Raw genomic sequence first — 27912 nt, forward strand, 5'->3', positions numbered from 1 at the left:
GAGGTTTTAGTTACAGAGATGAATAAAACGCCGTCGTCTTATATCACCTTACTCGCTTACAAGTTACTAGATCTTTATTCATATAAGCTACACAACACATTGAACCGGAAAAATTATAAAATAAATAGAAGACAAATTCCGGTTTACATATACCGGTTAACTTGATTTATAATTAAAATTAGTACGAATCATTTGTATTGGTATACTTTGGTGTCAAACTTATGATCTTCTTTCCACCACTGATGAATCCCATGAGCTTGTTTAAAGTCTCTTGACGAGCTTAAGTTCACTGTTAAAACTGAAGACGGCATCAGATGTACCGGGTCTTGTCCTCCTAAGAGTATACCGCCCAACGAGTGCTGCGTCGCTACACGCTCTACAAACCCGATTCCGATTTCTTCCATCTTGTTTCGATGCTCGAAGTAGCCTATATACTCTGAGCATAAGTGGTCTCCGGGGTTGACGTACAGCCGCGGGAACCAGTCGGATAAGGAGGCAAATGGGTCGGGAATTGCGGGTAATGCACGGTTGTTTTGGCTGTATTGTTGGGTGGCTTTTTTTGCTAGAGCAAGTCCAGCTGTGATCACACTGCCTACATTTTAGATAGCAGCTCGGATCAGTCGAGTTTCTAAACGATTAATACGAAATGTTAAAGTCTAGAATACAGTTCGGTTTGGTTCAGTTTGTGTGTCATCTTGAAACCCTAAGAACAGTATCTTAAAGAATGACACTAAATGGATTGGTTTGGAAGAGTTTAGTTATTTACCTGCAATGCGTATCCCATGTTTGATCCTCTTATCCTTGATTCTTTCGATAGGAGCAGATAAAAACGGTGGATTGAAGGCGAAACACTCAGGCAAAACTCCGGTTCTAGCTGTTGTTTTCCCAATAAGCAATGCCATGGATGCACCAAGAGAATGACCAGCAAGCCACACATTCGAACCACCACCAACCGAAGCAATTATATTTCTCACCGCTTGGATAGCTATCTCAAACCTTGTCGTCGTGTGAAGCCCGTTTCTGATAACATGGAAATCTAACTCGATGTCACGGGAAATAGAGTCCGCTTTTGTAACCGTTCCTCTGAATGCAATCACAAAACGCGGACTCAGTTCCACGGATTTGACTGTTTGAGAGAGCTGTTGAGGCGGTTTATACTCATAGATACCTCCGAATATGGAGATATCAGCATCATCCACAAGCTTACGAATAAGGCGGAAATGGAAAAACTCAGACCATATTGGGGACAGAGCTAAATCAGGACCTTCCCTTTGTAGCTGACGGTCGCGCTCAGCTACATAGATTCCTTGAACCAAAGAAGCAGCTACAGATCTTCTATGATGTTCATTAGCCCTGCAAATTCAACAAAACAACCAAGAAACAAGTAAAGGAATCATTTTTAACATAAAGGAACAATCTTTATGGCTTTTTTAAACACAAGGGTACAGTTTTAAGCAGGCTTAGCTCCGAACCACAACATTAGCTAACTCAACAGCAATTTATGAACACAAAGATTAAGCTTTTAAGACAAAAGAAAACAAAACCACAGAAGATGAAGAGAAGAGTGAAAGATGCAAACCAATCTATAGCTGTTAAGTGCAATGGCCCAGTGAGACTAAAGTCATCTCTTTCACAAATCATCATTCCTTCTTCTTCTTTCTGTACCACTGACCATATTCAAAATGTTAAATCTTACTCTTTAATTCCCAAAAGCGTTAGAATCCTAAATCCTAATCATAACATTTTCATAATCTAATCTACTTCCAAAAAAATTTGATTTTTGTAAACAACAACACAAAACACAAGCTCAATCAAAAGTTATGATATTGTTAATCAGATCAATCACATAGACAAAAGAACAATGAAACGAACAAAACGAAGCTAGACGAACCTTGTGAGATTGATTCAGATCTGAAGTTTTGTTACTGTCTCAGTGTGATGGTGGTTTTATAAAGAAGTAGTAATGGAAGAACCGAAGAAGAAGAGTGTGTGGGCAATATCCTTAAAAGCTTCAGAAAGAGACATTTCAACTATCACCGATCCGAAAACGACATCGTATCGTCCTCAAGGTTCATTTTTGCCATATAAAGCTAAACATTTGCTTTGTATTTTTTATTTCAAATCTTTTTTGATATAAAAAGCACACAAAAATCGTAAATAATTAATTACAAATGTAATATTCAAGAGATTTTTTTTACATAAATATTAATAATACACAATGTCCCTATATGTCACTAAAATCTGAATCTTTATTGTTTTTTATTTATAATAATTATAGTAAAACCTCTATAAATTAATACTCGATAAATTAATAATTTCTATAAATTAATAAATTGCTCCATTCTATGGAGGAGTAAATAAATCATAAATTTCTCCACTAATAATATTTACTCTACCATGTATTTAATTTTTTCTTCCATTCTAAATCTTATTAACCGATTAAATAAATCAATTATATATGATCATATTTACTATTATTGATAACATTTTCACAATATCTCTTTAAAATAATTTAATTCATTTTTATTTAATTTAATTTTCTATTAATTATGAGTTACATAAATATGCAATAAATAAACATTTTAAATATTTCAATATAGTTTAATTTTAAAAAAAAATTTTGATGAGGTGGATGCTGACGTGGATAGGTTAGATGGAGAGAGAACTCTCCTATTATATATATAGATTAAGTGTGGACAAATATGTTTTAGCAAAAGAAAAACAATTAAGAAAAGTTATTAAGAGGTGTCTTCAGAAGATGATGAATCATATCCATAAGGATGATTACTAGCCCAGTTCCACAAATCTCTACACATCTCCTCAATTCCATATTTGGCCCTGCAACATTGTTTACACAACCTCAAATTAGACCATTTCATTTTAAGTATTGAGGGAGGACTAAAGAAATGAACTTACTTCCAATTCAGTTCACGTTCTGCTCTTTCCGTTGAGGCGTAAACAACTTCAGCATCTCCTTGACGACGTCCAGCGATCACAAGAGGGATGTTCTGAAATCCACAAAAGAAGGTTTTATAAAACTATGACTAAAGAAGAATCCAAGAACGTATAGAGTGGCATGTTCTTTTACCTTCCCGGACGCTTTTTCGAAAGCATCAACCATTTCAAGAACAGATGTTCCATTTCCTGTTCCAAGATTGTACACTTCACAACCTACACACATACCAAAGTTCAGAGATTTAAGGATATGACTATATATAGTAGAGAAGAGAGATCATAATATCATCATATATACCGATATTGTTATCTTCTAGCTTGCGAAGAGCAGCTATGTGTCCATCAGCTAGATCAATAACATGAATGTAATCTCGAACCTGATACCAAACAAAACAACAATGAGACCAAAATGTCGAGAACTCTACTTTTTACATAAAGACATAAAGACATACCCCTGTTCCATCTTTAGTATTGTAATCATTTCCAAAGACAGTGAGGTGAGGTCTCCTGCCAACAGCAACTTGCTGAACATAAGGCATGAGATTGTTCGGAACACCGCGAGGATCTTCACCAATTTCACCACTAGGATGTGCACCAACAGGATTGAAATACCTAAGCAGTATAATCTTCCATTCTGAGTCAGAACCGTATACATCACGGCAGATTTCCTCAATGAATAGCTACAACAACAAAGAAATCAGATTCACACATTTCATCTTCATCAACACTAAAGAGAGTAGTTGTTGGTAAAAGAGAACACCTTAGTTCGTCCATATGGGTTCAATGCAGATATAGGAGACTCCTCAGTACAAGGAACTTCTTTTGGAGAGCCATACACAGTAGCTGATGATGAAAACACAAGCTGGAAAACAAAGTAGGCTAATCATAAGTATCTTCCAAGAAAACAAAAAGGACATGTGGTGGTGGCAAGTGATAAAGAAAGAGACATATACTAACATTTTTGCAGCCATGTTGAGACATAACTTCCAAAAGAGTAATAGTCCCAATAAGGTTATTATTATAATAGAGCAAAGGCTTCTCAACACTCTCACCAACTGCTTTAAGTCCAGCAAAGTGTATCACTGCATCAAACCTGTAAGATGTAATAATAATTCCACGTTCATCACTAAACACCAAATTATATGCATCATCATTGTGCCAAAAGTGAATTAAAAAAGCTAAAAGAATGTTTTCTTTATACTATCAATCATACTTAGTTTCTGAGAATATCTTCTCAAGGGCAGGTTTGTCTCGGAGATCCACCTGCAATTAAGACAAAACATATTCAAGTTTCAACAGAACTCTTAATCAAACAGATGCTTTTGAGTTCTCATAGCAACTAAACAAAAACAATCTAAATTCAGAAGAACTATAGAATTAAATTTACCATTTTCAAACAAATACAAAAAAATATAAATTGGGATTATATATATTATAGACTTTAGCATGGTACTGATTAGGCCTTTTACTTTTATTACACTTTTCTCTGATATTAGATTATAAAAATGATGAGTGTGACTTATAACCACCATTTTTATTATATAAAAAATTCACAAAATGTGTATAAAAATATGCATTTTTAATATATTTTTATACCGTTTTTATCAATCAAATTAACGTTTTTTCAAGTATCTACGTACCGCAAACTGTTTTTTTCTATATGTTAAATTTTTTATACCGTTTTTATCAATCAAATTAACGTTTTGTAAGTATCTACATACCGCAAACTGTTTTTTCTATATGTTAGATTTTTTATTATTTGTGCTACCAGTTAGACTCTAATTATTAAGAAAAAATGATATTTTTATTCCTAAAATTTAGGCCCAGGAAAAAAAAAATCACAAAAACAAGAGCCTTCGTAGTCAAATCACAAATGATCAAACAAGTCAAATCATAAAATCCCAATTATACGTTGAAATCATCAATACAAAACACAAAAAAAAAAATCCAAAGAAAGAATAATTCACCGAACCTGGTGGAAGGAGAGACGTTGACCGTGTTCGGCGGCGAGTTTCTTCACGCGCTGAAGAGAGACGGCGGAGGAATTGTCGAGATTATCAACAACAACGGCGGAGTAACCACCGAGAAGAAGTTGAAGCACCGTGTGACTACCGATGTATCCAGCACCACCTGTCACTAAAACGTTCTTAGCCATCATGGTTTAAACGAACAGAGCAAAAAAAAAAAAGTGTTTTTGTTTGGTTTGGTTTGTTTTGTTGTGTTTTTTTGTGATCTGTTTCTCCAACGAAAGAGTGTTTTTGATTTATAGAAACGGTGATGGTTACGTGAATATTATTATTTTTCATTAAACTTTAGGGATTAGTTTTTAATTAATAAACGTAAACTATATATTATACGTTTTTCTAATTAAGGGAAATGGAATATTAATGAAAATGACACGTGGCGGAATATGGTGTGGTTGGAGATATTACGAGTTTTTGGAAACTGATTTTTCTAACACGTTTTCTTAAAATCAAGGGAATGGTAACGTTTTTGTTTAACTTTAACTAATCAGCCGAACAATATTAACAGAATCTAATACGCGATATGATACTGTGAATAATTCTTTTTTTTTTTTAGTATGTAATTCACCTACCCCAAATTTAATAAAATATAAGATTTAAATGGGTAAATTTAAAGCAATTAAGACGGATAAATTCGCTTGTGTATTAAATATTCTTTTTCTATTATTAATAAATTAAAATTTTGGTAATGTTAATTAAAAAAATATAAGAAGTCACAATTAGAGTTTAATACACATATAAACTTAGTCTAGGGTTATTGTTCATGTGTAAAAATAGAGTAAACTACACTAATGATAGATTAGTCTGGTTTACCTACAACATCAATTCAAAACTATGTATAAGAACACTTCAATTTTTTTTATTAATTGATCTTTGTTTCATAGGTAGTGTTGATTTAGCCAAATTAGATCTAACTCATTTACAAAATTTAGATTTTATTAATATCGAATCTAATTAGACCAAGAAAATCTTAATTTTTGTTTTTAGAAATTATTACTAAGATCAATGTAATTTTCATTTTTTTTGTTATATTCGTGCAATTTTGAGGATTTTTAAGAAAGGATTGTTTTGTAATATAATACCAAATTTTATGTTTGTTTTATATATAAAAATTGCAACTTTATTGATGTTACAAAACTGTGTTGACAAAAAAAAATTGATGTTTTTTTTTCCAAATTACCAAATTCCAAGTGTCCAAATGTATTGTTCTCCATTAAAATCAATATTTTTTTTACATATTAATGTATAACTGAATAGTTTATTTGTTTTATCATAACTAATTAATTTTTTCTATCTTTAAATCTTCGTCAAGGCAACCGAGAAACATGTAATGGTATTTTTGGGTTGGCATTCCAAAACTTTTTGCGCGGAATCTGTTTTTCAGCTCCTGTGATATATAATATTCATCCTCCAGTGGACCATCATATGTTAGTTAACTAAATACTCAAAATAACATTTAATATTTCGCCATCTAAATTTTAATAATTATATATTCATCCTCTTTATGTATATAATCTTCTACATATATTTTCAATATTAAATTAATATCAGTTTAACAAATGGTAAATACTTATAACATTTTCTTTGTTTTTCTGAATATTACAATTAAACATGAATTAATTTATCTTTCGTCACAGGTAAAACTAGTTTTAAAATATCTTATTGTATAACATAATACTATCATCATGATATAACTTTTATCATTTGAAAATGTATTAATATAAATAATTATTATTTTATATTATACATAGGTATAAAATTCTAGAACAAGATGGTGTTGAAAGAAAAATATTCTCAATTTGGTTGAAACTAGTAAGAGTAATTACTGTTTTGTGTATTTTTAATCCGAAAACAAGTAAGTGTAATTAATGTATGTGGTTTTTTAAAAAAAATATAAAGAATTTAAATGGTTGGACTTGGAATAGTTGGGATTGACATACATTTGTTTGTGTATTATTAATTTTTATCAACTTTTTGTAAATTATTATTTCAGTAATCTAAGGAAAAATTCATAGCGAACAATCCCGCGTGTTGCGCGGGTTTTCTCTGTAGTGTTAATAAAAACAGAAGAAATATGTGTACTTTCTTTTTATGGAAACTATCAGTTATTGTTATATCCATACAATTTTGAGATTCTTTTTTTTTTTTTTGTTTTAAGCATTGGTTATGAATACCAAACTTTTATGTTTGATTGATGTTAAAAAAACATATTATTCTCCAATAAAAAAACATATTATTCTCCAATAAAAAACAGTGTTTTAATATTAGTGATATCCAATTAGTATTTTTTTTAGTGCACAAGACATTATCCCTCAAAATTGGGAGGTCACGAGATTTGAGAATATCTCCTGCATATTTACTTTCCAAGGATTTTTGTATTTAGTATCACACATTCTTATATCCTCAAAATAATATATTTTTAATCGATAACTAATGTAATATTTAAGCATGGGTTTTTTTTTTTTTTGGAAAGAAACATTATTAGAATAGTCAAAATTTGTTAATCAATGTGAGCCTTTTATTAAATTCTAATAAAATGTTGAATAAGGAATTCTTCTTTAGAAGCAACAAGAAGAATAGAGAAGTCCAAGACTCCAATGTGTGTGTGTGATGGTGTTGTGTGCACTTTCCACTTGTCGAAGCAAGTGAGGTCTCAAATTTAAAAACACTTATATTAAATTCTGATTAGATTTATCAAAAAAAGAGTCAATGTCAATGCCGACCATGCGAGAGAACACGACTTGAATGATCCTTGGCCATTAGTTACGTAAGATTGACTTGTTGACTTATACGTGTTAAAGTAATTACCGAAAAATATGAAAACATCCTTTTAGAAAAATGAGTTTTATCCTAAAATTCACCTTAACACAATATTAATTTTTTTTGTACATTTGACTCGGTTTGTATCGTTTAGAGTTAGTTATTTAGCATCAGCACCACGAATTTTAAATATCGTCAAAGCTTTTCAACTCTAGGAACTTCGAGAAAAGCAAAAGTTGTCTCAATACCTTCAGCCTTAATGGATTGAAAATAGCTTTTACAAATACTACAACAAGTGTATCAAATCAGTTGACTTTTAATTATAATAATCTGAAATGGTTAGATTTTTCTACAAGCATTATTGGTTAGTAGTTTTAACAGAACCGGAAAAACCGGATTTTCTTACTCGAATCCTACCGTATCTTCAATATCTGGTTCAAATTCGGTTAAGCAGTTGGTTCAATTAAGAATTATCTTAAAACATGTTCGGTTTACAGTTCAGTTCACCAACCAGATAAGTGACATTTTTTTGGAAACCGAAATTTAAACCAAAATTAAACTAAACAGACCAAAATATATATAAAACCGAACCTAAGTAACCAATTTTAACCGATTAAACCGGTTTTACCAGATTTTAACGGGAGAAACAAGAAAAATATCAGCTCAATTCAGTAAAGTTTTGTTAACCAGAATAAACGAAAACTCTGTTCGGTTCATTTCCGACCAGTTTCAGTACCTGATCAAAACCGAATTACCGGCTCTGTTTGTAGTAAACCGAAGGCTATTTTTTTTTACTAAAGAGCTGAAAGGGCAAAATGGTCAATTTCTCTATCCCTCATTCACTGACTAAAGAACACCCAAAGGACAACAAGAAGATTCAAGATTTTTGTTTTTTCTGCTAGTTTCAAGAAAGAGATTCACAAATAGATATTGAATTCAAACCAAACTGCATAAGTAGCATATGTATTCACCCTACCCAAGAAACACCATTGTTGTAATGATCTTATAAATCAGTTTTGGAATCTTGCAGCTCTCCTCCCCCACGGGACCATCGAACGCTGCTGCTGCTGCTGATGCTGATACAATCCAGCGCCATTGCTTCCTACATTGCTTCTATTCTCTGCAAACCTACTCATTCTCAATCTCTCTTCCTTCATATTTGCAAAACGAGAGTCCAGTGTCTGAGGCCATTGCCTCTGTCCATTTGCTTGCTTCTGCTGCTGATGTTGCTGCATTGTATTTGCAGATTAAGATGCTTAATAAACCCATCAATCAATCACTTGCAAATTTTCTTTAGTTATTGATGTCAAAAGTGATAAATGCTTTTCATTAAAATGCTCATATAACACTCAAGATACACATATAAGATCAGTTTTCAAGCACAATTGGGTCTGTTTATTACTCATGATAGGTCTACTAGTTCTTTCTAAATTACAGTTTCTTAAAGTTCGCTCTTGGACGCTTCCAAAGCAAATTTATCTCAAAACAAACCCCTTAGATAACATGCACCCACTAAGACAGTTTATGGATGCAGCTAAAATGGCAGAAGTTGTTTCCCTAATCACTTTGGGTCACATAACCGAATAAAATGTTTAAAAAGCTGATCTAGTGCAGCCTAACAGATGGGTAGGTATACGTTACCTTTGCGACAAACCCTCTCTGTACAGATCTATTCTGAACTGGCGGAGTAATAAACCTGCACAAAAGAAAGAGGTTAAATAATCTGGCAAAACGTTTTCAAGCTGACAACTTGCACCAATAGGTCAACATACTGAAGAAAGAAAATGTTAAAGAAAGAGCCTTTTATAATAGACAAGGAAACACTTTGTGATCCTAGAGCCTTCAGCGCAAGTAAATTTCTTTTCCGGCTGATGCAAGAATGAATAAATTAATGCCTACTAAAGGTAATAACTCCCCAGTTTAGCTACGAAAAAAGGAGCAGTTCTTGAAATTTCCACGGATTTAATCTTGAATTCATCAAGAACACTTCTGGTCCCGAGAAAAGCAAATTCTTTAAGACTTTATCAGGAATCAAGTGCAGAAAGTTTGAAAGACGATCCAGTAACAAGTAACAGTGTATATGAGCATTTTGAGTGCTCTATGCTGTCCCAGTAACCGTGCATCTACCATTTCAATGTCACAACAATCGACCAACAGAACCAAGCTATGCCCTTCAGGATGCAGCAAAAAGACAGAATTCAACATCTAGTAGCTATGAATGCAACTGACTCTCATGAATTGAGTGTGATAACATCCCTGACCATGTACGGTTTCATATTGCACCAACTTGCTAAATCTGACATTCTGACAATTACACACTGACTTCAACAAATAATAGAGAAAGTCTTCAGAAACTCCAATATTGAATGAGCTCGAACTCCTTCCTTCATCTCAAGTATGATAAACCATGAGTGTTTATTCACACCTCCAACTACCCACTTAAACTCAACTACATGATTTGAATGACTACCAATATGATGACCATCCAGGAAGGGATTAAAGAAACAAAAACATTCAAACCCATGTTGCTTTCCACAGAAATACCCTATAGTAAGGTTGGCTAAGAAGCTTGTCGCATCATAAACAAAGAAAGATCATAGAAGACTTTTATCAAGCAGTCTAGACCTTGTTTGATTTGTATTTGTCGTGTTTCCAGCATTATAAGGCCTACCACGCGGAGTAGCAGAAGCAGCTTTACGAGCAACGGTTGTTGTAACAGGAAACTGATTTCCTTGGAAATTAGACCTTCTCTTAGCAAAAGCACCCTGAAAATTATGATATAACATAAATCTCAACAACAACAACCCAAGTGAACAAAGTAAAGACATCAAATTGACCAAGAACACAACAGTACTAACCTGTCTAACATCAGACCGTGAGTCCATATAACGCTGTGCTTTAACCGCACGATTCTTCGCAGCACCATTAAATTTCTCCTTTTTATTCTGCTCAAACACAACAATCACATACCAAATGTTCAATAAAGAATCAAAAGAGACATCAAATCCCTTTGACAAAAGACAGTAAACCAATGTAAGCTTACTGATGCTCTCTGTTTCTTGCCCTTATTCACATTGGTATTACTCTTCTCCATCTTGATAATTTCATCTATTCCCACAAGGCCACAATACAAATATGAATGATCATCAGCTATAAATACAAAAAGGATACATCTTTGTATGAAACTATGAGTAAACACACCTAAAGACATGTCCATCTTCTTCTCAGTGAGTGCAACAGTCTCTGTAGTAATAGGTTTCTCAGTCGCCATCTTCACAAACAGAACACAAATCAAACCAAAACCCAAATCAGGAATAAGACTAAGAAGCAAGGAGATACAAAAAGAGATAAACAAACCCTAGTTTTTCAAACATCAATCAAAACAGAACCCTAAAGTAACCTTGACTCGTTGAGTATTGAGGAAGCTAAAGAGATGAAATTGTTTACCGATTTGAGAAGTAGGTTGTCTCACTCGCAAGACCCAAGAGGAAAGGCCTTTCTTCTTTCTTTCTTTTTTTGGGATCGGACAACGAGTGAAACCAGAGCAAACTGAGTCAACTCGGAAGCAATTTTCTAGGTGAAACAGCAGATGTTATCTATCGAGTAGTTGTCGGCGGCTCCCTACTGAAAAATGTATACGTGGCGCTTTCTCATTCGAAAAGATGATTGGATGTTTGCAAGCCTTTTTCTTCTTCTTTGAACAATCTCAGTTTTAACAATCTCATATAACTAAAGTGTATATTTATTTAATTAATGTTGAAAATTTATCAAGAAATTATTTATCTAAGTTTAATTTCAGTTATAAAGTTTATATTTATAGTATAAAATAAATAAATTATATAATGTTTTAAATATTTTAAGTCATCATTTGGATTCTTATTTAAACTTAATATTCGATGAATGCATGTTAGTAAAGGAACTCATTTCTAATAAGTAGTTATATCACTTATAATGATTATAATGTAGAAAGACTTACTATAAAGATATATACATAAATATACGTTATGAAATTATGACCAACTAATTGATGTAAAAAGTTATAAACATATTATTACAATAAAGAAACAACATACATAAATGCAAATGAAACTACTTTTTCATTATAATATTTCGGTGAAATGATATCCCCTACTATATCCCAGGGTTCAATACCAAATAAATTTAATAGAAAATAAAAAATTATATCAATTTAACAAACTGGAGAATAAAAAAAACCAAACATAAAATAAAACTTTTCGAATTACACAATATATGAACAAATATAGGGATTTATGTTATGAGAAAATAGAAAAAATTTATCTCAAGATTCAAAATTTAAGTGAAACGAGAGTAACTACGATTAATCGGAAAATATTTTACAAAATGTGCTGAATATTTATAAATTATGATATAGACTTCATATTTTTTTTTTAATGAAAGATAACTATAGTTATTAAAGTGTTAAATGCACTTTATCACTTGATTATTCGATTCTATGCATATTTTAGTCATTTTGGTAGATAACAAATATTTAAATTTCAAATATAGATCGATAGTATTGACCTTTTTTTTTTTTAGTTTTGATAAATTTAACAGTTCACCTAACAACAGAATATTATAATATTTATTGTTTGTTATCGATTTGTTTTTATTTTCCTTTATAACAGTCGTTTTTTGTGTGATGTGCTAATATACATGCGGTATATATAAAAATGTTGGTACATAAAAGAAATTTGTAAAGTTAACATAAAAGATTTTCCTTTATAACGTACTCGCTTATGAGTTATGATTTAATGAATCTGAATTATAACGGTAACATATTAATTACAACGGTTATATATTAATTACAACGGTCATTGAAGCCTTTTAAAAAAAAACTAATCTGGTGATTATGTAACGTTTCAATCCAATTAGGGATCATAAAAAATATAACGGTTACACAACCTCCGCATCAGCGCTTCTTCTATTCACTATTTCCCGGCGGCGTCGGTCGGCTTTTCTCTCAATTCTATATTTGTTTTTCAGTTTTTGTATATATCCCGATCAATAAAACTTCTCTTCATGGCGAGTTTTAAAATCAATTTTCAAAGTTATGAAAACTATCTTCAATCTCGTTGGGAGAGTTACTTTCCGACGTTGTTAGTCCGACAAAATTCCCGACCGTTCCGTGTCGATTTCTTTTACGCTAGAGAAGACTCATGGCGGTTTCCAGTTTCAATCAAAATTTCGAACCCGATTTCCAAAACCGCCATGGAATTTCGAACCCGATTTCACAATTTCGAACCCGATTTCCAAAACCGCCATGGAATTTTGAACCCGATTACAAAATTTCGAACCCGATTTCCAAAACCGCCATGGAATTTCGAATCCGATTTCCAAAACTGTGCAAACGGAGTTTTAGGGTTTTATCTTGGGGGGTGAGATTCTGTGTTGTCTTGTTGCAGTTTTGTTAGATGAGAAGATTTTGATTTGGATGATAATGATTTTGCAGATTGATAAAACGTACTGATGAGATCAGACCAAGCAGAGCTTGAGGGTGCAAAGAGAAGAGCTTGAGGGTTGAGGTTTATATATCTGCTAATGACTTAATGTTGCGGTTAGGGTTTTGGTATGAGTAATCCAATATTGTTAAAGGTACGATCCTACTTCTTTCTTCAGTCTTTGTTTAAGTTTAATTACTTGTTTTTGCTTTGCTCCTTTGATTCGTTGTTTCTTTTGCTTGCTTGCTTCTTTGATTTAAGTTTTTTCTTTTGCTTGCTTCTTTGATTAAGTTGTTTCTTTTGCTTGCTTGCTTCTTTACAATCTTTGCTTTCTTGGTTATGTGCCTCTGAATTTGTTTGTAGTTTACTGTTTTTGCGTTCTTCCTTGATTCCTTGTATGATTGTTTTGATTCTTACTTGCTTCTTTGATTCGTTGTTTCTTTTGCTTGCTTGCTTCTTTACAATCTTGGTTCCTTGATTTACGTGCCTCTGAATTTGTTTGTTGTTTACTGTTTTTGCTTTCTTTCTTAATTCATTGTATGCTTGTTTTGATTCTTGATTGCTTCTTTGATTCGTTGTTTCTTTTGCTTGCTTGCTTCTTTACGTTCTTCTTTCTTTAGTTATGTGACTCTTAGTTTATGTACTCTTAGTTATGTGGTTCTATGTGTGTGTATTTTCTTCCTTGGTTCCTTGTGTACTTCCTTACTTGCTTCTATGGTTAGTTGTTTGCCTGCTTATTTTATTTAATCTCCTGATTGTTTCCTTTACTTATTTTTTTGTCACTTTCACTTTCTTGAGATTCTTTACTTACGCACTTATTCATTGCTAACTCTCTAGTTTGATTTCTCAACTGTAATCAAAAGTTGTAGGTTTCTTGTTTCCTCATAATTGATTAAGCTAACATTTTTGGTTAAAAATTAGTTGAGCAACAAATTCCAGATACAAATCTTGATGTGATGGTCTTATATAGCAAAGAAGATTGTACCGAAACAGAATAGATCTTCTATCCTAAACCAGATAAGGTTAGAGCAAAAGGTTTCTTAGTTTATTTGAGTTGAATGTGTATTTTGTAGGCTATGGTCGCTATTAGCTCATTTAACAACAGTCTTCATGATCATCAAATGATCTTGACCATAGTAGTTGAATTAGTGTTCGATAAATGATGCAATGTAATATCTTATAAATCTCATTTTTATCTTCTGTTTTAATAGTTCAGGATTGGAGAACTTTGTGCTTACTTGCAACCAGTCTGGACAAAGGACCTCATAAATTCTCTGGCACCATGAAGTAACAAATTTCTCTTTTCTATTTCCATCCCAAAAACTCTTTGTACAAATATTATTCTCAGATGTGTTAATTAGCTTATAGTTCTTTGACAAATTAGATACAGGGTTACATGATAAACATGTGTTCATTGAGGATCTGGCATGCAGAAGCTCACTCACAAGTCTCTAGCATGACTAGTTGTTGACTGACAAAGAATACAACTACATAAGGTATTACTTCATCACTGATCACTGATGAGCGTTGAGATCACTAATCTATTGATGAATCTAAAGTTTTTTTTTTTTAATGTAAAAACTAGCTGAGCAACAAATTGCAGATACCAAACTTGATGTGCTGGTCCTAGCAAAGGAAGTTGTACCACTTGTTGTCTTAAATCAGATAAGCTATTGCCATCTTAACGCATCTTGAATAAAATAGACAAAGTTTTCTTAGTTTATTTGAGTTGCGTAAATATTTGGGCATGTGCATTGGTTATGGGAGTCATCATTAGATTCTGCTAGCCAGTTCATTTCACAGCAGTCTTCATACTCACAAACTCAGATTTTACTCGAACGATTGTGACCATATAGAGGTATGCTCTTGATTTTACTTACAGTTTGTAAATTTTTTTTACTTACACTTGGAGTTTAACATATTACTTTCTCTTTGTTTCTCATATATGGTTGTTTCAAGCACTGCTCATTGCAGATAAAATCAGGGCATGCTCTTTCTCAAAAGCACTGCAGTCCTTCTGAAGACAATTAGAGCTAAAGTGCCATCCTTCTGTTTCTAGATGGTATGTGGCTTATTACAGTTTGTTGTTAAATTTTTCTCTTCCAGTTTGAATTTACATTATCATATACAGTTGTGGATTAAGAATTGTGGAAAGCTATTCTTAGGATGAGAACTGTGAAGCTTGAGCTGTGGTAGTAGCACCCATTGTAAATCATTCTTTATGCTAAGAAATCTTCTAATTTTTTTTTTTTAATATAGATAACGAATACTAATCTTCACGATTATGAGTTAAGTGGTGTAATGTTTGCATTGGTGCTCCAAGAAGATCTGTACTTATATTTTGTTGTTGAAGATGTCTAGAGAGAATTCACAAGAATTACTTAAATTTTTGGTCCACCCATTTATAGTCAACAACCTTGACTGTATTTTGTGTGTAACTGGTGAGGTAACTTAGTTATTTTTATCAGACATTTGAGCATTATTAGTTCTACGTAAGGCATAGCAATCATCCACAACTAATCATGTATGTTTTCATTGACTTTATTTCTTTAGGTGACAGCAGACACTATATCTAGTGATGTATTGATCCTGGCCAAAAAGGTTGCACTAAAACTGAGTAAAGCCTATTCGCAATGCCCGCTCATTTGCTCACAAAGTTATAGTATAAGGTAACTTTTCTTAAATCAATATTGGTTCAGGCCAACAAAGGATTACGAGTCTCCATGCTTCATTCAATTTATTTTCCTGTAAACAGTGCAAGAGAGTGTAAACAGCTAGAGGTAACAGACGCTACACGCCTCTACTAAACACTTTGTAAGTTGTTTTTACTCATCTTAAAAGGTCTCTAATATACAGACTCAAACCTATACATTTTTCATAAGCTCAATATTAGTAATCTTCTTGATGGTAAACTATGTCTGGAACTTGCAGTACTGTAAAATTACCCCATTATAGCTATGAAAACAAGACAACTATAGTTAGAGAAAAAAAAAGTTAAAACCAATTTTTGAAATAATTCAATAGATTTAGTCCAAGGCCTTAATTTTGATGATTTTGAATTGATATCGTTAATTGTAAAATTTTAATTTCTTCTCAATCTGCTAGATATATGATATGCGTTATTTGCAGATCACAATGCTTGAGAGACAACCTCAAGAGTTCCATCGGTCAGTTTCTTAAGTTCAGCTCTTCTTTCAGGTATGTTTCCAACCTCTTTCTTTTATTTAGTCTTCAGTTTTGCTCTACATTTTGAAATAATCATCTCTTTTCTTTTTGTGCAGTAGTAGATTCATAGCCAATGTGGCTATCTCACTAAACAAGAAATACGATCTTCGTAAGGTATGCAGGACCTACTTCAACAATATTTTCCTTGAGTTCCTCAATAGCGTGATCTCAGTCAACATCCTGAATCTCCGGACACATTGCATCTTTGTTTGTTATTTCTTTCTTACATGTTTGACTAGTTTTGCTTGTTTTCTTCTCTACTTTTGTTATACTATTTACTTCATTGTTTGCTTTTTCTGCGTATTTGATTCTTCTGCTTAGTGTATTTGTATGTTTCTTTGCTTCTTTGATTCCTCTGCTTATAGTATTGCTTATTTCTTTGCTTCATTTTTTCACTGCATAGTGTATTGCATGTTTCTTTGATTCTTTGACTCCTCTGCTTAGTGTATGTATTGCTTATTTCTTTGATTCTTTGACTCCTCTGCTTAGTATATGTATTGCTTGATTCTTTGACTCCTCTGCTTAGTGTATGTATTGCTTGTTGTTTTGCTTCTTTGATTCCTATGTTTAGTGCATTGCTTGATTTTGTACTTCCGTGTTTTTTTTTTTGGTGAACTTGTTTGTTTGCTTATTTGATTCTTCTGATTAGTGCATTGTTTTTTTCTTTGCTTCATTAAATCCTCTGTTTAGCGCATTGCTAGCTTTTGTGTTTCCTTGATTCTTATGTTTACTGCATTTTTTGTTTTTATTTGCTTCCTTAATTCCTCTGCTTAGTTCAGTACTTGGTTCCTTAATTCCTCTCATTACTTGTATGCTTGTTTTGCTTCTTACTTGCTTCTTTGATTCGTTGTTTCTATTTACTTGCTTGCTTCTTTACATTCTTCTTTCCTTAATTAGTTATGTGCCTCTTTAAATCACACACAAGAAATTTTGCTTTTCAGGTATACAAGAGTGTAAAAATCAGAGCCTCAAAATTTCTTGTGTTACTGTTAAAGAATTTATTAACTAGCTTCTTAAAATGTTTCAGGACTACAAAACACCTTAACACTGGAATCTTGAAATAACTTGTAGAAGAATAATGCAAGATAAGTTGGTGCCGATAAATGTCAATAGTTTTGAAATAGTAAAATATCTTTTTATGTTCATAAATCAGAAAATTTACATAATGTCGCGCCTCAGGGAGACTGTATTCTGCAAAGGGAGCTCTAAAATGGTTGAGAGATGAAGAGCTAACCCAAGAACCATAACAAGAAACATATTTGTGGCGAACATCAAATATTTTGATGGGTAAGTTGGTTTTAATTGTTTTGATACTATATAGTAATTTAACACGCTGCTTCTCCTAACTTGTTTATTTTAGCAGTTACGAATTGTTGTGAAGCCAAAACTTTCTGTGGACTTGATTGCTGAAAAGGACATTGATATTTACTACAATGACAAGGCACTTTCTGCTGGATTAGTTGGAAATGTGATTCCATAATGGCTTGAAATTGCAGGTATATGGTAATCTTGTTTCTCCAACTCATGTTCTTGAGAATGCAGAGGTCGTGGAGAGTGTCATCTACAACGTTTGCCCTTTTCTTTTTGTCCTACGTCCCAAAATTATGATTAGCTTCATCAGCTCTACCTAAGTTTCACGAGCTCTCATGTTTCTTCTTATTGTCACAGCCCCTCTTAAGCAAATATGAACAGTGGTTGCAACATGCCAAAACAAGGAGTGCGGGACACAAGATTATGAGGGTGTATTTGTTTACTTGATGTTTATTGGCTTACTTTTACTAATTCTTCATGTCTCTCCTCTTGTTCCAGTTCCTATGGGAGAAAGCTACAGTGACTTGTGGCGGACTCTGATAGTGATGCAGAAGATTCAAGACAGAGCCTAAAATGGAGGGAGAAATTCCTCGACAATGTCAAGCAGTTCCAGTCACAAGACAAAAGCAAAGATACATCACAAGGAAAAGGCAGATATACAACACCCACTTCTCAAAATGGAAGTGTTTTGGATCCAAAAGGTGAATGAAAAACACAACAAATCAATAAAAACCTCAAGTTTAGATGAGCCAAAGTTCCTCTTACCATGAGATGGAATCGCCAAGATTTTTCGTGCTAACATCCTTGCTTATTAACAAGTGTTGCCTTGGGTTAGACAGTTGGCGAGAGAGTGGAATTGCCTCATGGCATCATCTCGAAGGTCACTACATCGAATGGCTAGGTACATGTATAGTATCCTTGATATAAAAATCTATGAAATGGATCGAAAAGGTATGTTATCCTTAATTTCTTGTAGTCGTGATTGGTGATTTTAACAACTCGAAAGTAAAATCAGAATTTTTGGCAGGCATAATCGCAGCGGTTACAACAGTCCTTGCAGCGGAAGGCATTGCAGTATGTTCTTGTTTGGTATGTGCCTTGAACAACGGCTCATATCACAAGTCTTCTGGTAAATTGCAGGTCAAGATTGACAGAGGAAGAGGATTAGTGCAATAATATGTTGCTTCAAATAGAAACAAACATTGAAAGCTTGGTAATATGTCCTAATGTTCTATCTCTTTCTGTTCTTTTTTAGGTCTTCGTCCACTAAGCAGTAACCCGTGTCTCTGTGGATATGTAATTCCCAGGTTAGTGTTTTGCGCTAAGGTGGATCCAATCTTAGGATGGTCGAGTGGTTGTAGGCTTGTAGCTGGCCAAATCCAACATATAATGCTCAAGTTCTTGAGTGTTAAAGCCAAAAGACTCACGTTCTTAGCCATGAAGTTTTGTCATTTTCTTCCTTGATTTCTTGTATCCTTGTTTAGCTTCTTACTTGCTTCTTTGATTCGTTACGTTCTTGTTTTTTTTTACTTGCTTCCTTTGTTATGTGCCTCTTAATTTGTTGTTTACTTTTTTTTTTGCTTTCTTCCTCGATTCCTTGTATGCTTGTTTTGCTTCTTTCTTGCTTCTTTGATTCCTTGTTTTGTTTTATTGCTTGCTTACTTGTTTACATTCATGCTTTTTAACTTGCTTCCTTAGTTATGTGCCTCTTAATTTGTTGTTTACTTTCTTTTCTTTTTGCTTGGCCATCTTTGGTTCTATGTGTGTGTGTGTGCACTTTCTTTTCTTTTTGTGTGTGTGTGTGTGTGCTTTCTTTCTTGGTTCCTTGTGTGCTTCTTGATTCCTTGCTTAGTTCTTTACTTATTTGCTTACTTAGCTTTCCTACCTACTGAAATTGTTTAACTATCTTACACACTTATTCATGACTATCTCTATTGTAATACTTACCTATATAGATCAGCTTACCTTAAATATCGTAAATATTGAAAGTTTTGGGGCAAATTCGTAAATATCGAAAGTTTTGGGGCAAATTCGTAAATACCAAAAATCTTTGGGGTAAATTCGTAAATACCGTAAGATATGGGGCAAATTCGTAAATATCGTAAGATATGGGGCAAATTCGTAAATACCGTAAGATATGGGGCAAATTCGTAAATACCGCAAGATATGGGGCAAATTTGTAAGTATCGAAAGTTTTGGGGCAAATTCGTAAGTACTAAAAGATATGGGGCAAATTCGTAAATATAGAAAGTTTTGGGGTAAATTCGTAAATATCGAAAGTATTGGGGCAAATTCGTAAATACCGAAAGACATGGGGAATCTTCGTAAATAACGAAAGTTTTGGGGCAAATTCGTAAATACGGAAAGTTATGGGGCAAATTCGTAGATACCGAAATATATGGGGCAAATTCGTAAATACCGAAAGTTTTGGGGAAAATTCGTAAATACCGAAAGATATGTGGCAAATTCGTAAATACCGAAAAATATGGGGCAAATTATTAAATATCGAAAGTTTTGGGGCATATTCGTAAATATTGAAAGATATGGGGACCACTTTTGTTCACCCCTTCTTAATTAGCTAATCAAAATACCTTAATATGCTACGCCATTTTTTATTTACAAAATTAAAAATAAATAAAAAAACAAATCAAATTATGGAAATAAATTTTGTAGGATTTTTATTAAGGAAATATAGTTCGGTTTGGGTTTATAAAATAGTAGTTAAGGTTTAGATTTTGTAATTAAACAAAATTATATTTCGGTTTGGGTTGACAAATTAGTGGTTATGGTTTAGATTTTTAATGAAACGAAATTATTTTTCGGTTTGGATTGACAAATTAGTGGCTATGGTTTAGATTTTGAAATCAAATAAAATTGTATTTCGGTTTGGCTTGACAAAATAGTGGTTAGAGTTTAGATTTAGTAATTAAACGAAATTATATTTCGGTTTGGGTTGACAAAATAGTGGTTACGGTTTAGATTTTGTAATTAGACGAAATTATATTTTGGTTTGGGTTTATAAAGTAGTGGCTAGAATTTAGATTTTGTAACTAAACGAAATTATATTTTGGTTTGGGTTTATAAAAGAGTGATTAAGGTTTGTTCTATTTCTGATTTATTTTTTAAAATATAATATGACATGACATATTGTTTTATTTTGATTAGCTAATCAATAGGGGGTGAATAAGGTTGGTTCGCATGATTAACTCGGTTGAACCGGTCAAATATATCTAGTTTTGTAATATTCAAAAATATGTGATCATTCCATTTTTATTTTATTTATCATTTGTGTGATAATACAGTATTGCAGACCTAGAAAAATAGAAAAGATCATTTTTTTGTGAAATCCATATGTGGAATTTCAATTCTTTATATTCTTTTCATGCCGTCATTAAGAATTTTTTTTTCACAATTATGAGCTTTTTGACTTTTTTTTTTTTTTGAATAATCAAAGGTTCTGGGCCGAAACTCATACATCCCCTCAGACCCGAAACCAGAGCACGTTATATGGTTTCGTCCCAAGCGCTATTTGAACCGGCGAACCGACTTTTTATTTCGTTTGTAGTATCCATTTTACTTGTTTTTATACACTTTTGTTGGATATGGACTTGCCCCGGTCACGTTTGTTTAATTTGTCGACGTGGTTTCTAGAAGGGTCGACTGGCTAGTACAAAATTCTCGTACCATTGTTCTCGGCGAATTTAACTAGGCACTGAAAGAGAAACATTTACTAAGATGTTTGGCCCTATTCTTGGCATATTGTAATCTTGACGATCCATGATCATTCATTAAGAAAGTCTTCCTTCTCAGTCTCAATTTTATCACTACCCGATATTTGACGACCTTCACTATCAACAAAATTTTGTGGCAAGAATGTTTGGTCTTACAAGATTTGACAAAAAGACGTGATGGTTTCTACAACTCTGATGTGGAACCTAGACAATTTGATTTGAAAAAAATGGATAACTGTTGTTGGGTTTGACAAAACACAATTGTTGGGCCTTAATGGCCTGAAGAAAATAGGCATTGTGAGACAAGGGGAAGATTTTAGAGCCCAATACACATATATATTATTGTGTTGTGTCGTTGGAAAAAGAAGAGAGAAGAGAGGAAGCTGAGAAGACACACTTCAGAGAGAGTTCTAGAGAGTGTTGTTCTTTCTTGTTTAGTGTAGATCCTTGAGTGAGAGAGAACCTGTAATACAAAATAACATCACAAGTGATTAGTGTGGTGTGTGTAAGTGTAATATCTTTCATATAGTGGAGCTTGGGAGCAAGAGTTCTCCCCCGAGACGTAGCGGTTAGGCCGTGAACTCGGTTAACAATTTGAGTGTGTTCTCTTTTAGTTTGTAACCTTTGACTTCTCAAATTCCTCAACAATAACTCATTACTCATCTTGAAATGTCATTATCCATCTAGTTGTCATAGCTAGAAAGAAGTGGTCGTATGGACTTTATAGTTGACCTGAAATAAGAATAATCCAAGTCTTTTTTATATGGAAAATGAGTGGTTTCACCATCTAGTTGTCATAGCTAGAAAGAAGTGGCCGTATAGACTTTATAGTTGACCTGGGATAAGAATAATCAAAGTCTTTTTATATGAAAAATGAGTGGTCTCTGAAACTAGACTAATCAAAGTCTTTTTATATGAAAAATGAGTGGTCTCTGAAACTAGACTAATCAAAGTCTTTCTGTTTTAATTTGTAAGTAACCTATGAACGAAAAAACTATGGAGCCAGCAGAAGGGTGGATGACCAGTGAAGCTATGTCGATTGTTGTGGATGTTAGTAGAGCTTCAGGTGCAGTAGCTCAAGGTGCAAATCTGAGTGGGAGTTCGAGTATGAGCACTCAAGATGAAAATATCTATGAAAGATTGAAGAAGGTGGCACAAGTTGGAGATATAGAAAGACTCTACGAGTTGATAGCAGAAGATCCAAACATTCTAGATCACTTTGATAAAGTGTCTTTTTCCGATACGCCACTACACATTGCAGCTGCAAAAGGGCAAACTCATTTTGCCATGGAACTAATGACTCTTAGGCCGTCCCTTGCTTCAAAGCTAAACGTGTCAGGGTTCAGCCCTATGCATTTAGCCTTACAAAACAACCACGTTCGAACGGTGAGAGGGTTTGTGGCAATCTACAGCAGCTTAGTTAGCATCAAGGGAAGAGGAAGGATTACTCCTTTGCATCATGTGGCTCGAATAGGTGATGCCGAATTGTTGAGTGAGTTCTTGCTTGCTTGTCCTTCTTCTATATACGATTTGACGATTAAGTGTGAGACTGCTGTGCACATTGCTGTGAAGAACTATCAATTTATGGCGTTTAAGGTTCTATTGGGATGGATTAAGCGAGTAAACAGGAAGGAAATCTTGGACTGGAAGGATGAAGATGGTAACACAGTCTTCCATATTGCTGCATTGACAGATCAGAATGAGGTAGATATATATGCTCTCTTATCATTTAGTTTCTTGAAATGCTTGTTCAGACATTTCTGGTTGGTCCATGAATACAATCTCATGTCATTATTGTTGTGATGGAACTGGCAATTCTTTTCCTCTAGTACTTGCTTGGAGCTACTTCTTAACTAACATGTGGGACTAATTCGGTTTCTTCGTTGTGGTTCTTGTAAAAGTGTATGGGTTTCTTTGACCTTAGGATATATTTGTTTATGCATCATATATTTTTATAATGTAGGATTCTTTATCCAGTAACTATGGGTGAGATGTGCTCATTTCTTTGCAGGTTATGAAGTTGCTGCGTAAAACCGTTAAAGTAAAAGCCAAGAACCTGGCTGGCAAAACCGCGATGGACATACTTCAAACTCACCAATCTCCTTGTCTCCCCGTAGCAAAAAAACTTCTCCAAAGTGCTAAAGAAAGACTATTTTGTGGTTCCACAATGACTCTTGCGGAATATTTGAGCAAAGAACTATCGTTCATTGAGAAACGGAACACTCTCTTGGGGCTGAGCAATTTGAGCATGACTAGAGACAGGTCTCTAAACATTAGTGACCCCCGCAATGCAATACTTGTGGTGGCTATACTCATAGTAACAGCTACATACCAGGCTGGTCTCAGTCCTCCAGGCGGATTTTGGCAGGATACTGATTTGTCAAACCATAGTCACATTGCTGGGCAGATGACTATGCCGTTCATCCCTGCCTTTTACTTTATCAGCCTCAACGGATTTGCCTTCTTATCATCTCTATATGTGATCATAATCATCATAATTGGACTTCCCAACTGGAAGTTAATCTATGGTTCAACGGCGGCTTTAAGTATCGCTGTTTTAGCATCATACGACACTATATTCCCGGTTCCAAATGTCCCAGATGAGACAATCCCAGAGCTCATCTTCGTCGCTGCATACCCACTTATTATAGGAATCATGATGTTTGCTACATTCATGACGTTCATTGTTGATAAACGTCGTCGGCACCAAGTAGACTTCCCAGCCAGCTGCTTTAGCTCATCTCAGGAGCCATGAGAAGTGTATAAGTGTTTACGTAACGAGTTTTGTAGACTAAACTTCACTTATAGTTAAACAAAACATTTGTTTTGCTATCTTGTTGTTCTTTTCTTCTACAGAAATCTAAATGCCAACAGAACAAACAAGAATTTCAATAACTAATCATCCCATACTTATTTGCTTATGCTCTGATTACTGAGTTCACCGGGGAAAATCAAAACCCGGAAAGTGTTTTGTATCCGTTACAACTGTGTCTCGTTTTTATTGTATGGGTAAGAAAAGAGAGAAAAACAATGTTCTTTGTTTGAAAAGACGAGGGACAGAGAGAGAGAGGATTTAGTTGTCACCATAGAGCCACTTCTCAGAGTTGTTGGTGTAAGAAACAAGTTCTTGAGGCTTAAACCACAAATTGATCTCATCCTTTGCTGTCTCTGGTCCATCACTTCCATGGATAATGTTCCTGCAATTTCACATTTCAATTACCAATTCCGTTGAGACGTCCTAATTTGAATTGGTTTAAAGAATTAAAGAGAACAAACCTGCCAACAGTGACTGCAAGATCTCCTCGGATGGTTCCAGGCTCAGATTTCTGAGGGTCGGTGGCTCCAATCAGTTTACGTCCGTATCTGATCACTCCTTCTCCTTCCCAAACCTAAAACAAGTCATGTTAGACGATACTTGTGTAGTTGAGTTATCAAATTCAAAAAGACTAATGGCGTGTTTCTATGATGTCTTACCATGGCAATAACAGGACCAGAGCTAAGGAAGTCACACAAGCCATTGAAGAAAGGTCTTTCCTTAAGATCATGGTAATGCTTTTGCGCGAAATCTTTAGAAGGAACAATAACTTTGATACCAACAAGCTTGAATCCCTTACGTTCAAATCGAGAAACGATCTCTGATATCTGATGATTCATGAGACAGGATTTAGACACATACATAAACAAGAAACTATAACAACTAAGACCAATCAAGACTAAGCAAAAACCAAGCTTTGTTTCGTCTTACCAGTCCTCTTTGCACTCCATCAGGCTTGATAGCGATAAAGGTTCGCTCCATCTGATTTAAACAGAACAGTTCAGCGAGAAATCACATAACCGACATGAATAGAGAAACCAGTGGATACATAAGAGAGAAATACTAAACAAAGGTTTAATCTTATTACCTCAGCAGCAAGAACCTCTTGATCTTGAATCATGTAGGCTACAACAGATACAATATAAGAAAGCATTGTGTCAATACCGCATCACGAATTCAACCTAATGAATTCTAAACTTATCCTACTCTACTGTCTACACAAATCAAACATGTAACCGGTGTATTCTGAAACCTGCAGCAGGAAGAGCTAAGAGTCCAGTGATCCAACTCTTTGAGGCAACACCAGAACCTGATGATCTTACAAAGTTAGATGCATACAGAGGAATCTTTCCTGAAGCAGAAACCGCTGCTGCAGCACCAATGGTGCGTCCTTCTGAAAACCAAAATCAAGATTCAAGTTAATCCACAAATCAACAATAAAAAAGATCAGATCTTTACATCAAACTTAGGTATAAGAACCCAAATTTTTCTTTTTTCTTTCAAGAACAAGAACATAGGCACCAACCCTTAGAGAAACGAATCCATCAGATCAAAATCATCACTGTATCGATCACAAAACGATTTGATTTCATAGATCAAATCACTCAACCAATCGAGGAATCTAAGATTGTCTAACACATGATTCACGAAGGTATCTCAAAAAAAATTCAAGAAAACCAAACCAAAACAGAGAGAAGATAAGTAAGTAAACGTACCAGAGAAGAAACGAGCATTCTTAGCTGAAGAAAGAAGAGACCTTGCTGCTTTGGAAGCAGATCTGTAGATTTGGGAGCTCATGTTTTTGCAGAGAGAAGTGATGATGAGAGTGATGGTGATGAAGTGAAACTGAAGCCTTGGAAAAAATGTGAGAATATGATGAGGTTTGTTGGGTCGGGTTTTTTATAGAGCCCACGTGGTTCGGGTCGGGTTTAAAACCCTACCCAAGTATTGGTAGGCACAAGAGAATTAATTTATCACGTGTTTTGAAACGTATGTGTTTATGAGGGGACTTGGTCATAGCTAGATTCACATAACTAGAGGTGTCAAGCGGGCTACTAGTTCGCGGGCTTGGCCCAAATAATACCATAACGGGGCGAGTATGAACATATACTTTTAGATCCGTTTAAAAGCGGGTTTCATAGACAAGATTAAACGGGTTGCGGATTTTAGCGGCTTATGTCTGCGGATTGGCGAGTTGGCCCGCGGGTTTTAAAAATTGATAAAAATTATATAACATATATAAATAAATATTTTATATAATTATAAAAATATTATATGTGACATATGTGATAATTTAAAGAATTTTAATGTTTAAAAAATAAAATCTTTATAAAAATAGTGATTTAAAAGTTATTTAAAATTTTTAAATTGATAATTTAATTTACTTAAAATAAAATTATTATTTTATTTAATTTAAAATACTAAATATTGGTCCGCGGGCCGGCCCATTAACCATTTGGGCTTAGTGGGGCGGGCTTGGACACCATTTTGATACCCGCGGTCTTAGCGGGCCGGCCCGTTGCGGTCAAAAAAAAAAATATCCGTCGCAGGCTGGCCCGTCTGACACCTCTACACATAACCCTATTTTAATTTTGTTTTATTTTTCTTCTTGGTTTCTAGAAACACAAATACAAAAGAATACAACGAAACAAAAATGTGAAAGATTTTGAACTTCATCATGAATGTTAACAATGTTTGCTTTTCATCACAAAAAAAAGTTGGGATGTAGAGGAATTTATTTACTGCGTCTAGGTTAATGATCCTATTGTGACAGAGTGATTATGATGTAGTGATTATGATATTTTTCAAGACCTATTTGAAATATGAAGGATAGTGATACTTCTTCACAATAAGATCATTAATCTAGACATAATCATTATATCACTTATGTAATTCTAATAGGTACGTTTATGAAATCTCACAGTTTCAACTTCTTGCTTTCTGATGTAGTTCACCAAAAAATCTTTCCGTTTGTATGTTTACAAAAAAGAAAAAATCTTTCCGTTTGTAAATGTGGATGTTTTGTATCTTTTAGGTTCAAATGAAGAAAAAAAAAATAAGAGGAAATATAGTGATACTCTAAAATAATTTATGGAGTATTAAAGTGACACGTATTATTTTAATACTCCATAAAGTATTATTTTATCTCAAAAGATAATATTTTGTCTCAAAAAAGGATGGTGATACTCTAAAACATTTAACACTATTGTTGTCTAATTGTTTTCAATGGGAAATAATTATTGTCTCCCAAGTTTGGATAGTGAACTTATATTTGATCTAGAGAGTATCGCAGCTTAATGGGCCGATCGACCACGTTACTTATGATTTTCACTTATGTAGTTCAAATGGGTATTAGTTTATGGGCCGGCCGTATTGTAGTATATGGGTATATTAGTCTTTTGTTAATACACAAATTAGGGTATCAACTAGGGTTAATGATTTGTCTATCTATCCGCCGTTCTTGACAATGTAAAATGACACAGAGAAAATTTTTTACACAATTTTCAGAAATAACAATAACCAAAAGCTCTTTGAACTTGTTTGCCTAGCTAGTCTTGATGGGTACTTATGATCATATTTGGCCATTGGAGGACTCACTTAGCTTTTCTCGAAAAGAATCTATGTTTACTGTT

The 27912-nt window shown here is 33.9% G+C and overlaps 5 protein-coding genes across 35 annotated transcripts; 1 reads left to right on the plus strand and 4 right to left on the minus strand.

Moving 5' to 3' along the window:
• Nucleotides 1–52: 52 nt before the first annotated feature.
• LOC17882362 (GDSL esterase/lipase At4g10955) lies at nt 53–2036 on the minus strand. 2 transcript variants are annotated; one of them, XM_023781711.1, is made up of 4 exons: nt 1892–2036; nt 1580–1659; nt 767–1353; nt 53–592 (listed from the first exon to the last, which is right to left on the minus strand). In XM_023781711.1, exons 2-4 carry the CDS (start codon nt 1642–1644, stop codon nt 189–191), a joined length of 1056 nt encoding a protein of 351 aa, XP_023637479.1. In that variant the 5' UTR covers nt 1645–1659; nt 1892–2036; the 3' UTR covers nt 53–188. The 2 variants fall into 2 exon arrangements, with proteins under 2 accessions (XP_023637479.1, XP_006288062.1); XM_006288000.2 differs by having other exon boundaries at nt 1580–1667.
• A 607-nt stretch (nt 2037–2643) lies between these two features.
• Nucleotides 2644–5188, minus strand: LOC17883692 (UDP-glucose 4-epimerase 5). The gene is made up of 9 exons (XM_006288002.2): nt 4928–5188; nt 4169–4218; nt 3913–4048; nt 3716–3817; nt 3408–3635; nt 3254–3332; nt 3089–3171; nt 2917–3008; nt 2644–2838 (listed from the first exon to the last, which is right to left on the minus strand). Exons 1-9 carry the CDS (start codon nt 5111–5113, stop codon nt 2739–2741), a joined length of 1056 nt encoding a protein of 351 aa, XP_006288064.1. The 5' UTR covers nt 5114–5188; the 3' UTR covers nt 2644–2738.
• A 3363-nt stretch (nt 5189–8551) lies between these two features.
• LOC17883694 lies at nt 8552–11377 on the minus strand. The gene is made up of 7 exons (XM_023780588.1): nt 11187–11377; nt 10941–11010; nt 10783–10847; nt 10598–10684; nt 10365–10504; nt 9381–9435; nt 8552–8968 (listed from the first exon to the last, which is right to left on the minus strand). The coding sequence occupies exons 2-7, from the start codon at nt 11008–11010 to the stop codon at nt 8750–8752; spliced, it is 636 nt and encodes a 211-aa protein (XP_023636356.1). The 5' UTR covers nt 11187–11377; the 3' UTR covers nt 8552–8749.
• A 1131-nt stretch (nt 11378–12508) lies between these two features.
• LOC17883635 (ankyrin repeat-containing protein BDA1) lies at nt 12509–24384 on the plus strand. Of its 30 annotated transcripts, none has more exons than XM_023781838.1 (20): nt 12678–13135; nt 13210–13352; nt 14120–14220; nt 14410–14485; nt 14583–14694; nt 14784–15056; nt 15158–15260; nt 15458–15644; nt 15752–15867; nt 15954–16012; nt 16328–16396; nt 16480–16537; nt 17451–17710; nt 17787–17919; nt 18233–18435; nt 18570–18685; nt 18762–18823; nt 18990–19041; nt 22792–23169; nt 23477–24384. In XM_023781838.1, the coding sequence occupies exons 19-20, from the start codon at nt 22816–22818 to the stop codon at nt 24218–24220; spliced, it is 1098 nt and encodes a 365-aa protein (XP_023637606.1). In that variant the 5' UTR covers nt 12678–13135; nt 13210–13352; nt 14120–14220; nt 14410–14485; nt 14583–14694; nt 14784–15056; nt 15158–15260; nt 15458–15644; nt 15752–15867; nt 15954–16012; nt 16328–16396; nt 16480–16537; nt 17451–17710; nt 17787–17919; nt 18233–18435; nt 18570–18685; nt 18762–18823; nt 18990–19041; nt 22792–22815; the 3' UTR covers nt 24221–24384. The 30 variants fall into 30 exon arrangements, 24 of the variants coding, with proteins under 24 accessions (XP_023637597.1, XP_023637606.1, XP_023637603.1 ...); XM_023781835.1 differs by having other exon boundaries at nt 17451–17516; nt 17603–17710; nt 17787–18435; XM_023781834.1 differs by having other exon boundaries at nt 17451–17512; nt 17603–17710; nt 17787–18435.
• On the minus strand, nt 24358–26131 carry LOC17882050 (nucleoside diphosphate kinase III, chloroplastic/mitochondrial). Its single transcript, XM_006288419.2, has 7 exons — nt 25996–26131; nt 25533–25673; nt 25368–25405; nt 25211–25261; nt 24940–25107; nt 24742–24854; nt 24358–24662 (listed from the first exon to the last, which is right to left on the minus strand). The coding sequence occupies exons 1-7, from the start codon at nt 26075–26077 to the stop codon at nt 24539–24541; spliced, it is 717 nt and encodes a 238-aa protein (XP_006288481.2). The 5' UTR covers nt 26078–26131; the 3' UTR covers nt 24358–24538.
• Nucleotides 26132–27912: the final 1781 nt, after the last annotated feature.

Source organism: Capsella rubella, unplaced genomic scaffold (assembly GCF_000375325.1).
Source record: "Capsella rubella cultivar Monte Gargano unplaced genomic scaffold, Caprub1_0 scaffold_6, whole genome shotgun sequence".
Classification (NCBI taxonomy): domain Eukaryota; kingdom Viridiplantae; phylum Streptophyta; class Magnoliopsida; order Brassicales; family Brassicaceae; genus Capsella; species Capsella rubella.

What these genes read in the sequence shown, in the direction of transcription:
- LOC17883692 (XM_006288002.2), bottom strand. Translation starts at nt 5,113, where the DNA reads ATGATGGCTAAGAACGTTTTAGTGACAGGTGGTGCTGGATACATCGGT. An exon ending in CTCAACATGGCTGCAAAAAT is followed by an intron (nt 3,818 to 3,912) that starts GTTAGTATATGT and finishes TTTGTTTTCCAG; the next exon opens with CTTGTGTTTTCATCATCAGC. An exon ending in TCGAAAAAGCGTCCGGGAAG is followed by an intron (nt 3,009 to 3,088) that starts GTAAAAGAACAT and finishes TGTGGATTTCAG; the next exon opens with AACATCCCTCTTGTGATCGC.
- LOC17882050 (XM_006288419.2), bottom strand. Translation starts at nt 26,077, where the DNA reads ATGAGCTCCCAAATCTACAGATCTGCTTCCAAAGCAGCAAGGTCTCTT. An exon ending in CTTAGCTCTTCCTGCTGCAG is followed by an intron (nt 25,406 to 25,532) that starts GTTTCAGAATAC and finishes TATCTGTTGTAG; the next exon opens with CCTACATGATTCAAGATCAA. An exon ending in ATGGAGTGCAAAGAGGACTG is followed by an intron (nt 25,108 to 25,210) that starts GTAAGACGAAAC and finishes ATGAATCATCAG; the next exon opens with ATATCAGAGATCGTTTCTCG.
- LOC17883635 (XM_023781827.1), top strand. Translation starts at nt 22,447, where the DNA reads ATGAACGAAAAAACTATGGAGCCAGCAGAAGGGTGGATGACCAGTGAA. An exon ending in CATTGACAGATCAGAATGAG is followed by an intron (nt 23,170 to 23,476) that starts GTAGATATATAT and finishes ATTTCTTTGCAG; the next exon opens with GTTATGAAGTTGCTGCGTAA.
- LOC17882362 (XM_023781711.1), bottom strand. Translation starts at nt 1,644, where the DNA reads ATGATGATTTGTGAAAGAGATGACTTTAGTCTCACTGGGCCATTGCAC. An exon ending in CACTTAACAGCTATAGATTG is followed by an intron (nt 1,354 to 1,579) that starts GTTTGCATCTTT and finishes TTGAATTTGCAG; the next exon opens with GGCTAATGAACATCATAGAA. An exon ending in ACATGGGATACGCATTGCAG is followed by an intron (nt 593 to 766) that starts GTAAATAACTAA and finishes TCTAAAATGTAG; the next exon opens with GCAGTGTGATCACAGCTGGA.
- LOC17883694 (XM_023780588.1), bottom strand. Translation starts at nt 11,010, where the DNA reads ATGGCGACTGAGAAACCTATTACTACAGAGACTGTTGCACTCACTGAG. An exon ending in CACGGTCTGATGTTAGACAG is followed by an intron (nt 10,505 to 10,597) that starts GTTAGTACTGTT and finishes CATAATTTTCAG; the next exon opens with GGTGCTTTTGCTAAGAGAAG. An exon ending in AGAGAGGGTTTGTCGCAAAG is followed by an intron (nt 8,969 to 9,380) that starts GTAACGTATACC and finishes AATACAATGCAG; the next exon opens with CAACATCAGCAGCAGAAGCA.